Source organism: Meira miltonrushii, assembly GCF_003144205.1.
Source record: "Meira miltonrushii strain MCA 3882 unplaced genomic scaffold FA14scaffold_3, whole genome shotgun sequence".
In the NCBI taxonomy this organism is placed as follows: Eukaryota; Fungi; Basidiomycota; class Exobasidiomycetes; order Exobasidiales; family Brachybasidiaceae; genus Meira; species Meira miltonrushii.
In genome coordinates, this window is record NW_020289945.1 from 2872179 (window position 1) to 2885371 (window position 13193).

The following is a 13193-nucleotide window of genomic DNA, read 5'->3' on the forward strand; positions in this document are numbered from 1 at the left end:
TGATAAGACCATGAGCTGAGCGAATAAATCTCCTAATTTTCTTCTCGCAATAACTGTAGTGAATTCGATTCAATGATATGTGTGTGTAGTACAAAAGTGTAAGATGAACGTGCTGAAAACCAAAGTCCTGACAATTTCTATACGGATCCTGAACCACCGAAAGAAGATGTGATAAGCTGACTGACAGCTCCCAAATGACCATCGCTATTTTCGTTACGGAACATGAACAAGAGCGATTCGCTCAATCGCAGAACTTCATCCTTTGTCAATGCGTCCTTCCCACGTGAATGCAATTTGAAGAACCATTCGATCGCAGAATCCGGCTCACCTCGTGAGAAGATGATGGTATCCAATCCAGATACGATATCTTGCAAGCTCAAAGAACCTCTCTGTTCACGATCCCAAAAGTGGAATAGTCGTCTGGACATATCCGAATTTTCTGGAATCTTTCTTTCGAATCGTTCCGTGAACCCGTTCGAGATTGTGAATTCATCTCGCGCCCACGTTGCAATTTCTGCTAAAAAGTAGGTGAATGTTGGCATATCGATTCGCATCTCTTTATAATCTTGTGCTCCTCCTGCGATCACGGCAGGTGAAGCAGGTGCCTTTCCATGTCCATCGATTGCCGTTCCATCTCTTTCGACTAGAGAAGATGGCGCATGTCGGGTACGATAGATGGCTTCCACCATCTGATCATAAATGAGTCCAACCTGCTCCTTTGTAAATCTTCCCAAAGTCTTCAAATTCCTCACGGCACTCCGCTTGGCAAATAGCTCAATCTCTTCTACAATTTCTTGTCTAAATCGTCTACGCTCACTTGCAATCGTATCGTCTGTTACCACACCAAATTCACGGAAAGCAACCACAAGCAATTCTTGGAAGTTTGTGATCTGTCGATGACGTGGATTGCTGCTATTAGGATGTGCCGAATCACCAAGGGTAGCAAAGTACTTCTTGATCATATTGATAAACGCTCCATCATCTGTTATAGTGCCAGATAACAGCTCTTCTCCGTTGATCTTGAGAATTGCCAACCCAACTTGGAACAGCACTTTCGGTCCCATGGCCATGAAGCAGTCCACAATCCGGAAAGCAAAGACCATTGGCATGGAGTTGATATACAGCGAGAGGAACCACGGCAGCGAAGCCACAGATAATTGGATATCTGTTTCGACGAAGTGGTCGTGGATCATCGGAAGTGACCTTTGCACCAAATGCTCGAACACCTTTTGATCTAGAATCGTGCCAGACATCGACTGCGTGTAGTAACCAGGTACCAATCGATCACACAGCATATCTAAGAGCCAGAAACATTGCTCTTCCGACATGTATATCAGAATAGCTGCAACCACAATGTTCATCGCTTGACAATATCCCAACTCTGGGTTCTTCCAACTGTATGCTGTCAAAACACGCCGAAGTGTAGCAATACCTTCCTGTGTCTGATATCCGGCGTACTCTGGTAAACTTCTATTGAGATCTTTCTCGATTTCCTCTGTACTTGTGCTGACTTTTCCTTCGTTTGCTTTCAGGATGCTTTCGTATACGCCTTGGTTGGCAAAACGCATGTACATGCTACCCGACGTGAGCTCCCATATCTCACCACGCAGCCGATTGGGCAAACCAACTTGGACGAGTCGTAGAAATTGTGGATACCGTACAAGTGTCAGATTTCTTCCATGCACTCTGAGATAATCTTTCCATAGTTTCATTTTTGACTTTTCCCGTAGCTTACGAGGATCACCGGGATATTTGAATCTTGCTCCTAATCCGGCATGGTAATCAGGCTGTGGAGGTAAGGCATCAATTAGATCTTCTTGATCTTTCTCTCCGGGTGTTGATGCTTCGCCCTGCTTTTCGCTTGCATCCTTTCCTGTTGAATTTCCTGCCGTTTTGTCATTTATGGCTTCTTGTAGGAGTACTTCGCTGTAGCATCCTGCTACAAAGGCTTTCAGTGTTTTCATTTGAGATAATTGTCCACGTAAATTGTCACGCAAGAGAGCACAGAAAGATTCACATTGTGGTCTCAAAGCGTTCAATTGTAGGATGACTCGCATTCCATGCCATACGACGATTGCCAATGCAAACACACCACTTCTGGACGTATTCAATCGTTCCACTCTTCTGATACAATACAAAGGCAGCGTCATCTTGCAACTTCTCCTGTCCAAGCTGATAAAACATAAGAATGAATGCGATAAGATCAACTTTCCGGCATACACTTGATCTTCTTGTTCGGCTTGATCGACTGCTTCTGATGCACCTCCGCTTGGTGGATTTGAGATTGACAAAACTGAAGGTATTTCATCTTGCGGTATTTCTTCTGATGGTAAACCGAACGAAAAAACTGCTTGTTGTACTTTTGTCGGTTCACGATAATCACGCAATGAATGCGCAATTGTCGACATGACGTACCGAGAAAAGAGGAGAGGTTTTATCAGAAGATGAAGATCGTGAGGATGAATTTGATGGAGGAGGAGGTGGAAACAATGGAAGCCCGTTTCCGGCAGTACAGCAGCGTCTCCCGTATGCCAACACGTTACGCGCACGGCCCCTAGGCTATAATCTTGTTCTAAAGTGATTGGTATGCTCAAAACTCTCATCATTGTCATTCATTAGCAAGAATAAAAGGTGGAATACTATAATACAAATAAGATACAGGTTGGAATACAGCATTCATGAAGCAGGAGGAGTGATAGAGGAAAGCTTAGTATAGGTATAATTGGAGATGGCACGCAAGCCATTTTTAGCATAGGAGCTTGCCAATCTGCCGGAATATAGTGCCGGTCCAAAGATCATATGTGCGGTAGTAAAGGTTGCCTTTTTTGGTCCTTGTTTGATAACAAGAGTGAGAAACATACTGAAAAAGAACCAAGAAGCCAATAATGAAATTATGATCGTTGCTCTGACGTAAGGTTGGATTCGCATCGTTCTTTGCATTTGTTGAGAAAGGATTTTCTTTTGATAATGATGTAAGCCACTATCGGAGCTTGAATGGGATACGCTCACCTTTCGTCTTGTATGATCTGATTGGACCTCGTGCGATCCTACTCTCCTCTGTTGCTTCCAAAACGTGAAAGCAGATGATGGACTTGTTTTCAATTCCGAATCAAGACTGCTACACGCACGAACGGGGACAGGTCGATTGAATAGACTAGATGATCTCACACTTTCTTCAGCTGTCCAGCCTGGATCACTAGCAGCCCTTCTTGGTTGCTTTGGAGGTGCAAAGTATCGTCCTGGCTTTTGTCGGTTAAAGTCGTGTTCATTGCTTGCTTTGCCGCGTGGTTGTACCTTGTTCTCCCTTTCTGGCTGAACGGGTGCTCCAAATGTGAGTATATCCACAATGCCCATTGCTATGATATAAGACGAAGCATCTAGCGATGCATTTAAATGCGATAATACCATCGACATTGTTGCCATAACTTCTTTATTGATGTCTGGCTATCTTAATGAGATCATGTCGATTATGGTTTTATATCATGGTAGGTAGACAAGCATGCCAAGACAAAATAACACCCTTTTTTATTATAGATCGACCCTATCTCCTGAGAAGTAAGCACTTTGTTTTAAAAACAGCCGTCAAAAAATGTCAAAAACACAGTGACTTGATAAACATTCCGTCTTTCCGATCCGGGACCGTCAACCGAGAGAAAAAGAATCACATTCAGTCAAGGCTTACTACGTCCACGGAATTTGTCTCCGCTAGGTAATTCAATCTTATATTTTTTTTTTTCAAAGCTAAAATCCGGAAAGGTTTTCAAGAAATGCAACACTTTATTTAACGCGGTCTATAGCGCGGGTAAGCGCTGGGCCGGGCGGCGCACAGGGCACGCACGTTTGGCCCGCGGCTTGAGCGTGGATGTATGAAACGAAGGACATGCGAGGCACGCGGTAATATTTTGAGCAACATTCTGATGTGTTTGTTGGTGAAACAATCACTTTTTTCATATCACCTCCGCTTGCTGGATAGGTAAATCATCAATGATCCCCGTCAACGTGACATACAACAAACATATCAAATGTTCTGAACAACAAAATTTACATCAAACATCTTCTAGACTACCTTGTCTTGGTCCAGGAAGGCCTTCTCTTGCTTGAATCGGTGGTGGTACAGATGGGATGATATAGCGTCGGCATAATTGACAATACTGTTCTGGAAGTTTCAAGGTAGGGAAGGCGATAGCACGAATCACTGCTATACAATCTATTCAAGATGGCCAACGAAAGCTTGACAAGTCCAGTTCCACTTTCGAACGATTCCGTCTTTATTCCCGCAACCAGTCCAACCTCAACCCGAGGTGGTGAAGGGCCTGAAACAGTTGATTCCGCATATACCTTACGTTCCAATCGAGCACGATCAGATTCTGCCACAACGACTGTGGATTCACAACCAGGGAGATCATCAATTCAACTAAGTGTACATACTCCACGTAGAAGTAGGGCACATCAATTGAGTTTGTTAGGCTTGCATTCGGACGGAACACGAATTTTGGAAGATGGTGAAGGTGCAAGTGAAGATGTTCTTTTGACTGGGCTAAGTGATCGTTCTACGCCTAATGCGAAATCAGTGACGACGACGTCAAAGTTTGCTATGCATCAAGATGAATCACAATTTGATATCGGACATTCGTCAGATGATGAAGAGGACGAGATTCGATTGTCTGGACTCAGTCAGGAAAGACAGACGGGTTCCCGATCGGCCGCTTCACCACGTCAGAATGGCAATTATTCGAATCATAATCGGCAATATGACAACAGTAGCACATACGATGACCTAGATTTGGAGGCAGCAGACTACGATCCTTATGATGATGAAGATGACGAGTATGGGCACATGGGTATGGGAGAAGTGAAGCTGCCATTCGAATCTACCACCAAAAAGGAGCGGATATGGATGTGGGCAAGCACAGGAGTCGTAATCGCATTATCACTTGTTAGCATTGCAATCGCTGTCGACTGGATCGATTGGCCAGGAGATGGAATTGGTAAATTTTAGAACGAGAAATTGGGCTTTTGGGCGATGGTTTTATGTTTTATGATTTACAAAATTTGTTTACTATTTATACATTTGCATTTTTCTATGAAATGAATTTCATGACATTCTCTTTATCCAAATTTCAACAGATACAGCAATCTTCTGAAACTTTGAATCCGTACATTTCTTTATCAATTGCTTTTTCGATCGATCGAAAATCCGCTCGTGCTTGCAAGAATTCGTAAAGATCTTCTGGGCTTAGACTTCCGCCGAACATGTTTGCATCTCGTGCCAATTTGGCTAATTCTTTCGGATTATCAATGATGTACAGATTACCCAACATCTTTAACGAATCGAAATCGGCCGTCAGTTGAGGTTGTCGAAGTGTGACGACGAAAGCATGATATTCGTTCAAATCTGCAATCACTCTAAAGCCACCATCTAGCGAAATCAATTGTGATTTCAAATGTTTGCAAATAATCGTATGCAAGCGAATTCCGACTTCTTGATAGAATACCTCTAAGACGTTCTTATCGGCCGCGCCTACCAACATGCGACAATGAACTTTCAAGCATTCAACAGTCTCACGACAGGCTCGTGTAGGAGTCAGATCTGGCAAATGTCCGGCAGGTGGGTTGTAATCTTTAGGCTGTTGAAGAGAAGTGATGATATGTTCTGCTTGACCTAACAAGAGATCCACGCCTGCATTCAATCCTCTCGCCACAGCTTCATCCAAATTTCCTTCAAACTTTTTCCTTCCTTTGACGACCGCATTCAAGAAATCATTTTTGTCAATATGTCTTGACATTTCTTGATCAAAGTACACTTGTACCATTTGAGCAATCGTATCACCAACATGAACCAATTCGAAAAAGTGCACTAACGGCTCAACTTGTTGTTGCTCTCCACCTTTTTCGCTCCCATTCGTCTTTACCGCTGCATGTTCTTCCGGTCGCCAATCTTGGATTTGTTTGATTGCTTTCTCAAACCCAGAAGCAATGTGACCTTCACCTAATGCGCGGAAAAGTAAGAGGGAAACTTCTTCAATAGCCTCCAATACCTTTTCACCATACGGATGAGGATACTTTTTGAATGTTTCGATCCTCTTAAGGCAATCACGATTCACGTGGATGACTTGTAATGCCGTGTCCAAACTGAGCAACAGTTGCATCTCCGTGAGCGTATTTGGTGTCGTTGGCGTTACTGGCGTGCTCGTCTTTGGAGTACTGGCAGATCGAACACTACCGGTTGTATTATGGACAAGTGACGAAGGCGTAGCGACAGAAGCGGGAGGAGAAGTGAAATTTCTTGGAGTGGGATTCAAGCGTTTCACCTTGTCTTTATTCCTTTTCTCTTTTTTCTCGTTCGGTCGTGTAGAGGCAACAGCGCTCCAAACTGCAACTTCTTGATTCCACTCATCAATGTCATTCATGTCATCTCCAATCCCATTACCGTATGCATCTTCTTCATCTTCACTATCCGAGTCCATCGTGCCAATGGTACCATTGCTGAAGTCCATATACCCTTTCTCGTTTGCTTCATTCGGCGTACGCGGAAGGGAGACAGTAGATACGTTCCCTGTGCCATTCTGCTTGGCCAAATCAGCCTTTAACTGACTGGACTTTTGACCAGAGGAAGCACCTCCTGATTGCCAACGTAAAGGATTCAAAGTGGATAATCCCGTTCCAGCTGTACGAATCACTGCTCCACCAACGATGCCCGCTGTTCTAGGAACAACAGTGACGGGTAAGAGCAGAACATCTTTGAAACCCGTCAAAACTGACCTTTTGACAGCAGCTGGATTCTGGGAACCAATGAAAGCGGCATCCACACGCGAAGTTGCTTGTTCGTTTTTGACATCATTGTCCCATTTATCTGTCACAGCTTGCATTTCCTGACGGACCCATTGATTCTCGATCGAAAGATAGTCCTCCATATTCTCCTCCCACAGATGAAAGACAACATCCTCACATCTGGCTTGCGTCACAATCGTGTCATCGCGTGGCTCGATTGCGAGTAAAACGTCGACCAACTTCCATGCTTGTGCAAATGTAGCTGCACAACTTCGAAGATAAAGATGAGAAGAAATTTCTTGAGTGTGCTGCAACAAAGCACGCACATACTTTCCGATCACATCTTGAGCAACACGATCTGCATAGGCCAGCAAGACATCCTGTTCAGGTGGAAACACCCTAGCGATAATCTCCCCATCCTTCTTTACAATCTCGATAATGTCGCTAATAAAATTGTCCATAGGGGTGAAGTCTAGAGATGCAACACCTTGTTGCGTGGTGACATTGGCCAACGGATCGTGCTTGATGACAGGATCAGTCAAAATCTCGCATTTGTCCAAGAATACTTTAGCAGCTTGCATTCGTCCGAATTGGTCCTCCAGCTGTGCTTCAAAATCTTCTCCATCGCTCAATGCTAATGCTAAACGTGCATTTCCAAGTTCCCATACTCCACTCGCATGAGATAGCATATCATCTTCTGCCCTTCTCACAGCCCTTGAAGTATCTGCACCATGCGAAGAAGCCCTGATTGCATCAATGCGACGGGCAAGCGTACCCTCAAATGAAGAGAGTAGGTTCTGCAAGAGTCTATGTGCCGCTTCTTGCCCTCGTGTGGTAATACTGAATTGCTCATCATATCCAGCTAATGAGATACTCTTTCTTTTGCTGGTTTGCGAGCTTCCTCCTCCAACACTGGTAGAAATGTAACGTAACAAATTGGACAACAATGCAGTCTGAGCCGTCAGACCAAGATCGCATGTAAAGATAAGGGAATTTGTAGGCGGGCCCGAGAGGTCAGCCAGGGATTTGATAAACGGCCTTAATGCTTTGGCATATGCCCTCAACTTTTGAAAGGAGGGCGAAGCTGAGCTCAGGGGTAGCGTAGTCTCACTTGAGTACGAGAAGATGGACCCCGCATTCTGAGGGGTAGCGAGAGATTGATTGCCTTTGTTTGGCTTCGTGGGTGAAAGAGGCTTGAAGGAAGGATTTCCAGAAGAGGAAAAGGCATGTGGTCTGCCCCCGCCCATTGCTACACTAGCCATCCCGCTGGCCAGTGATCCACCTGCAATCTGCAATTTATCAAAATTGAAATCTCCAAAGCCATCCTTGTTCGTGTTGGGTCCAGCAAAATCCCCGAAATCATCATCATCTTGACTATCAGCAAAAGAAACGCTGCTGGTGTCTATTGAATTTGTATCAATTGTATTGTTCTGCTTCCCGCCTTTATCCGTTTCATTCACTGCATCTTCTTCTTTCCGCTTGCCTTTCTTCCTTCTACCGATCTCGCGTTCCTCATGTATGGTATCATTTCCCTTTTCAAATTGTATAGAGAGACCATCTACCCTGCACCAATCTAATGCGTCCAGCCTGCGACTCCAATTGCTTTCATCTGCAACTGCTCTTGCCAAAGCCCGACCTGCTAAGGCGCAATTCTTTTGTTCTGAGAGTGATAAGAAGCTTAAGATCCGAATGGCAACAGATCTTGGAAATGGACCGACAGGCGGAAAAGGATCAGAAGGTCCTTGTAAGATTGCCGCTCGCCTTTCTTCTCTTAGTGATTGTCCTGTTGAAGTTGTGGTTGAATCATAAGATCGTAAACCGTTAAATTGACTTGGCCCTTTTGATGATGATGATGGACCTGCATTTGCACGTGCATACATGCCAGAAGCACGTTTTGTTGGTGCTAATGGTTGCCAGCCGTCCATGATTGTATGCTGGTCATGAGCAGTACTTGTGGTAGGGACGGGATGGCGGTTGAGTGTTAATTGTAAAAGCTGGGGTCAAGGCGGCTGAAAAGGTGGAGTCTTGGGCGCTGAACAGCACACAGCAAGCACACAGCGTCGGCGCAGACAGGCGTACACACACACGCACGCCTTGTATGCAAACAATTAAGCTTTGTTTTCTGAGCTTTAAAATTAAATGCACTTGTTGAAGACATGTCCCGATAAATAATGGTACTTCAATTCGCCGCAATCAATACAAATCTTCTCTTGTTTGTATTGGTCCGAACGCTTTATTCGAATACAGAATTCCTTAAACCAATAGCGGTGTACCGCCCTTTGATTGTGTGTTAATGCATGAATGATCTCTCCGTGAATGACGGAGAGTCAATTCTTGCCTTCCCAGAGTTGCCCCGAAAAAGTAATTTATCTCTACAAACCAATCGGCCACCAAAATTATCCAGAAGAACACCTTCATCTTTATCATACTTTCACCAACACGATTTATGTTCGAATTTTCTCCCTGTTATGACCTCACAGAAACATCCTAGAGAAGAAGAAGACCTGGAAGATGTTGTGCTTTGCCTCAAAGTCGAAAAGTTGAATCAAAGAGATCACGTCGGCTCAAATCTTCAAATTTCCTATGATGAAGAAGATCCAAAAATCTCTCGGAGAGTAATACGTGCAGTCCGAAATGAGCTCATACACCTGATCAACGCACAAAAGCTCATTGGTGCAGATGTGACGGAATTCGAACATATCCTGCACCGTAATGAAGGGACGACAGATGGAGCATCCCAAGAACAGACAAGTAGTCAGTCTCTCTACGATCGATCAAACGGAAGAATTTACACTCAGAATGGCACTCCGCAAATTCGTTGCCCGGCAAAGGGTCTACGAGTCTTGCCACGATTGGATTACTCTCATCGGTATTCAGAAAAGACCGGAATGCCTTTGGATAGAACAGAAGCCAAATCTGAAGAAAAACTTTTCCGAACGCCATCTCCGAAGAAAGCTAGGGTAGAATTAAAAAGAAGCGCAACCCGAAGCGACGTGGACTTCCATGATGTTGAAGAGGATATGGGAGAAGGTACGGAAGAGGGTATCAATGAATATACGGGAGACGGTACGGAGGAAGGTGCAGAAGAAGATGTAGGAGAAGGTATCGAAGAGCGTGTGAATGAAGGCATGGAAGAGAGTGTGGAAGAAGATATGAATGGCCATTATGAAGAAGATATGAATGACGATTTTGAAGAAGATTTGAATGGCCATTCGGAAGAAGATTTGAATAGCCATTTTGAAGAAGGTGTGAATGGCCATGTGGAAGAAGGCATGAATGGACATTACGAAGAAGGCGTAAACGGGAGTATGAATTTCCGCATCGGAGAACGTATGCAAGATGATGAGGATAACGATTTGCAAGAAACAACAACCAATCTTCAGAAGTATCCCAATCTTGACGAGCAGGAATCCATAGATGACCCTGCCATAGCAAGTCTTTTTTTACATTGATCGTCTCTTGTTATTTGTAATGGCAATTAATATACGCGTATTCAATATTGGCGCTAAATCCTGCAGTCTCTTTGTTTTCGGAATTAGGAAGTGAAAAATTTAAGAATTTTGATTTTACTTTGTAAGCTACCATCCTATTTGACAATTTTGACAAACAAAAAAGTGGTCATGACATCCCCTCCAGATCCATCGACTTCAACATTGTCATATTTGCAACATCTTCAAGGACGTGTTCATCCTCTAACACAAGCAGCTGCTCAAATACCCAATCCATCCGACCTTTCCTTTCATCGATCATTGGACAAGCAATTGACTAAAGATCTGAATGAAACCAAGAATGAACTCGTATCAACAATTCAGTCTTTGCTGTCATGCATCGATACTGCATATGCTGGGCCCCAAGAAGATGGAATGAAGGTGAACATTGATGACCTTGTGGATGCAAATGCATTCGAACGAAATCTGGGTGATACAATCGATACACTACTGGAGAGAACAGATATGCGACTGGACGAGTATCAGGGCAAGATTCCGATTCAACAAAACTCAAAGAGAGCTTCTTCTTCCCTTCGTAATGGCAAAGCACAAGATTCTACATCAGCAAACCCTGATTCAACAATACCCGTGCTGGGTCCACTACCTTCTCATATCCTGAATGCGCCTATCAAACCGCTACCTCAAACAAAGTTCAGCGTAAAGCCAGACAATTCCCGAAGTACGATCTGGAAGCATTCATTGACACAAAAACCACATGCACAAGTACCTTTGACATGGAGAGCACCATCATTGGAAGGAGAGGAAGAGGCAGCCAGATCTGCAGGAATACGACAAGGGATGTATTGTGCTGAAGGAGATCCTCGATTTAACCCATACTACCTGGAAATCAACAGCTTTGCACCTCCATCGCATGCGCTGCAAGTGCCTACATTAGAGAATCTTGTCGCGCCGCCACCACTGATAAAAGATGAGCCGGAAGCAGGTCCGATACCGTTCATTTGGGTCAACGACCAGAAATCGTTCGATTACCTCTATGATCACTTGATGGAAGAAAGGGTCAAAGAGATTGCAGTAGATGTGGAACATCACCAATATCGCTCCTATCAAGGTTTGGTTTGTTTGGTGCAAATTTCGACTAGATGGAAGGATTTCATTATCGATGCCCTAAGTCCGGTCATCCGTCAAATCTCTACCAAACTGAATGATGCATTTGCAGATCCAGCCAAAGTGAAGATCTTGCATGGAGCAGAACACGACGTCCTCTGGCTTCAAAGAGATCTCGGACTGTATCTGGTGGGTTTATTCGATACGTATCATGCTACAAATGTGCTTCAGTTCCCGCAACATGGATTGGCATACTTGTTGAGCAGGTATATCGATTTTGTGGCAGATAAACGATACCAACGAGCCGATTGGCGTATTCGACCTTTACCAAAAGAGATGATGTATTACGCCCGAAGTGATACACATACACTTGTGCACATTTATGACTGCTTACGATTCGAGATTGAAAAGCAACAAGGATCCGTTGGCATTCGTACGGTCTTTGAGCTAAGCAAAAGGACTGCTCAAAAGACGTACGCCAAAGAACAATGGAATGATTCGAATGACAGTAGGGAAGGATGGAGAAATTCGTGGAGACAATTAGGTGGAATTGAAGCTTTGGACACGGATGCACGTTGGGATCGAGAAGGTATCACTGGATTGACACAAACGGAGCGTTTATTTAGGGCATTGCACAATTGGAGAGATGAAGTGGCGAGATTGGAAGATGAAAGTCCGAAATTCATTTTAGGTTCGCATAATCTACTCAACCTTGCTTCTCGTGCTCCGCAAAAGTCAGAAAGCGTTCTGGCAATCGTTGGTCAAAGCTTCAAGAGACGTGTTCCCGATCTGTTGAATTTGATCTCTGCAGAAATTATCGCTTTTGAAAGAGCACAAGCTGACAAGGCTGCAAAGCAGAAGGAGCTATTGGAAAGTGCTGCATCTGGGAATGCATTGGATGATGAAGAGATGGGAGAAGTTGTCCACCGTGATGCAGATGTTGGAAGGTTGAAGGAAATGCTACTCTGGCCGACCAACGAGACAAGAAATACGCTGAGTGCACCCACACCATCCTCATCTTCTTTGGCATCAATGCTTTTCAAGACGAATGCCAATCAGAATGAGTCGGGTGTCGGCGCAGCTGCGACAAAAATGGCAAAATCTCTTTTTGCACCAGCATCAACCGTTGCCGCTAGTCAACAACTGCTGCAAGGCATTCGATCGGATCTGACATCGGCTTTGGGAAGCTTATTGACAGGTGACCAAAGTGCTACGATGTCGAACGATGACACAGAGGTGCGAGGAAAGAAAATTGCAGAGGCTGTTGCAGAACCGCCAAAGGTGCAGCAAGATACAGAATCTGAAAACAAGAAGACGGATGCGGTTGCAGAACAAGATGTATCAGATACCGTAATGGATGATGGAGTTTTGCGTAACGTGCGCAAGACGAAGGGCAAGAAGAGCTCTGGAAAAGCGTCTTCATCCAACAATGCTCGCAATGCTGATGACGTTCCATCAGATGATACCCCAGCCCAATCTGTCCCATCTTCTGAAGGTGAGGAAAAGAAGCAGAAGAAGAGAAAGTGGACAAAAGAGGAGAAAGCACAACGCAAGCGTCAACAAGAAGATGCCTTATCAAATGTGGAACCATTCGATTATACAACAGCGAATTCCGTCTTGGATGCAAAGTCGGCCACTCCGACAAATACATCCAGACAGCAAAAACCCAGTAAGAAGAAAGGTGAAGGCAAAAGCGCAAACAATTCCCCGGCAAACAATAAAGGACGTTATGCAAACGTACCTGTTGGTCGCGATCGACGTGAACAAGCAGGTGGAAAGAGCATGACATTTTCTCGTTAAGCAGCATTTTCATCTTGTTATATTATCACATTGTACAATTTATACATCCATTCAATGAACAGATATATC

At 44.3% G+C, this 13193-nt stretch overlaps 6 protein-coding genes across 6 annotated transcripts; 3 read left to right on the plus strand and 3 right to left on the minus strand.

The window, feature by feature from the left end:
- Positions 1-40: 40 nt before the first annotated feature.
- On the minus strand, positions 41-2457 carry FA14DRAFT_161762 (putative MDR1-Mac1p interacting protein). The gene has a single exon (XM_025499280.1). The coding sequence runs from the start codon at positions 2406-2408 to the stop codon at positions 138-140; it is 2271 nt and encodes a 756-aa protein (XP_025354635.1). The 5' UTR covers positions 2409-2457; the 3' UTR covers positions 41-137.
- A 126-nt stretch (positions 2458-2583) lies between these two features.
- FA14DRAFT_161763 (uncharacterized protein) lies at positions 2584-3642 on the minus strand. The gene has a single exon (XM_025499281.1). The coding sequence runs from the start codon at positions 3412-3414 to the stop codon at positions 2677-2679; it is 738 nt and encodes a 245-aa protein (XP_025354636.1). The 5' UTR covers positions 3415-3642; the 3' UTR covers positions 2584-2676.
- A 574-nt stretch (positions 3643-4216) lies between these two features.
- On the plus strand, positions 4217-4999 carry FA14DRAFT_157001 (uncharacterized protein; the record flags this gene model as incomplete). The annotated part of the gene is made up of 1 exon (XM_025497867.1): positions 4217-4999. One exon carries the CDS (start codon positions 4217-4219, stop codon positions 4997-4999), a length of 783 nt encoding a protein of 260 aa, XP_025354637.1.
- A 121-nt stretch (positions 5000-5120) lies between these two features.
- On the minus strand, positions 5121-8696 carry FA14DRAFT_123487 (uncharacterized protein; the record flags this gene model as incomplete). The annotated part of the gene is made up of 4 exons (XM_025496578.1): positions 5121-6189; positions 6247-7910; positions 8025-8512; positions 8591-8696. 4 exons carry the CDS (start codon positions 8694-8696, stop codon positions 5121-5123), a joined length of 3327 nt encoding a protein of 1108 aa, XP_025354638.1.
- A 922-nt stretch (positions 8697-9618) lies between these two features.
- FA14DRAFT_161764 (uncharacterized protein) lies at positions 9619-10188 on the plus strand (the record flags this gene model as incomplete). Its single annotated transcript, XM_025499282.1, has 1 exon — positions 9619-10188. A coding segment is annotated over exon 1 (529 nt), but the record flags the coding sequence as incomplete, so codon positions are not given.
- Positions 10189-10355: 167 nt separating this feature from the next.
- On the plus strand, positions 10356-13184 carry FA14DRAFT_161765 (uncharacterized protein). The gene has a single exon (XM_025499283.1). It carries the CDS (start codon positions 10392-10394, stop codon positions 13122-13124), a length of 2733 nt encoding a protein of 910 aa, XP_025354640.1. The 5' UTR covers positions 10356-10391; the 3' UTR covers positions 13125-13184.
- Positions 13185-13193: the final 9 nt, after the last annotated feature.

What these genes read in the sequence shown, in the direction of transcription:
- FA14DRAFT_161762 (XM_025499280.1), bottom strand. Translation starts at nt 2,408, where the DNA reads ATGTCGACAATTGCGCATTCATTGCGTGATTATCGTGAACCGACAAAA.
- FA14DRAFT_161763 (XM_025499281.1), bottom strand. Translation starts at nt 3,414, where the DNA reads ATGTCGATGGTATTATCGCATTTAAATGCATCGCTAGATGCTTCGTCT.
- FA14DRAFT_161765 (XM_025499283.1), top strand. Translation starts at nt 10,392, where the DNA reads ATGACATCCCCTCCAGATCCATCGACTTCAACATTGTCATATTTGCAA.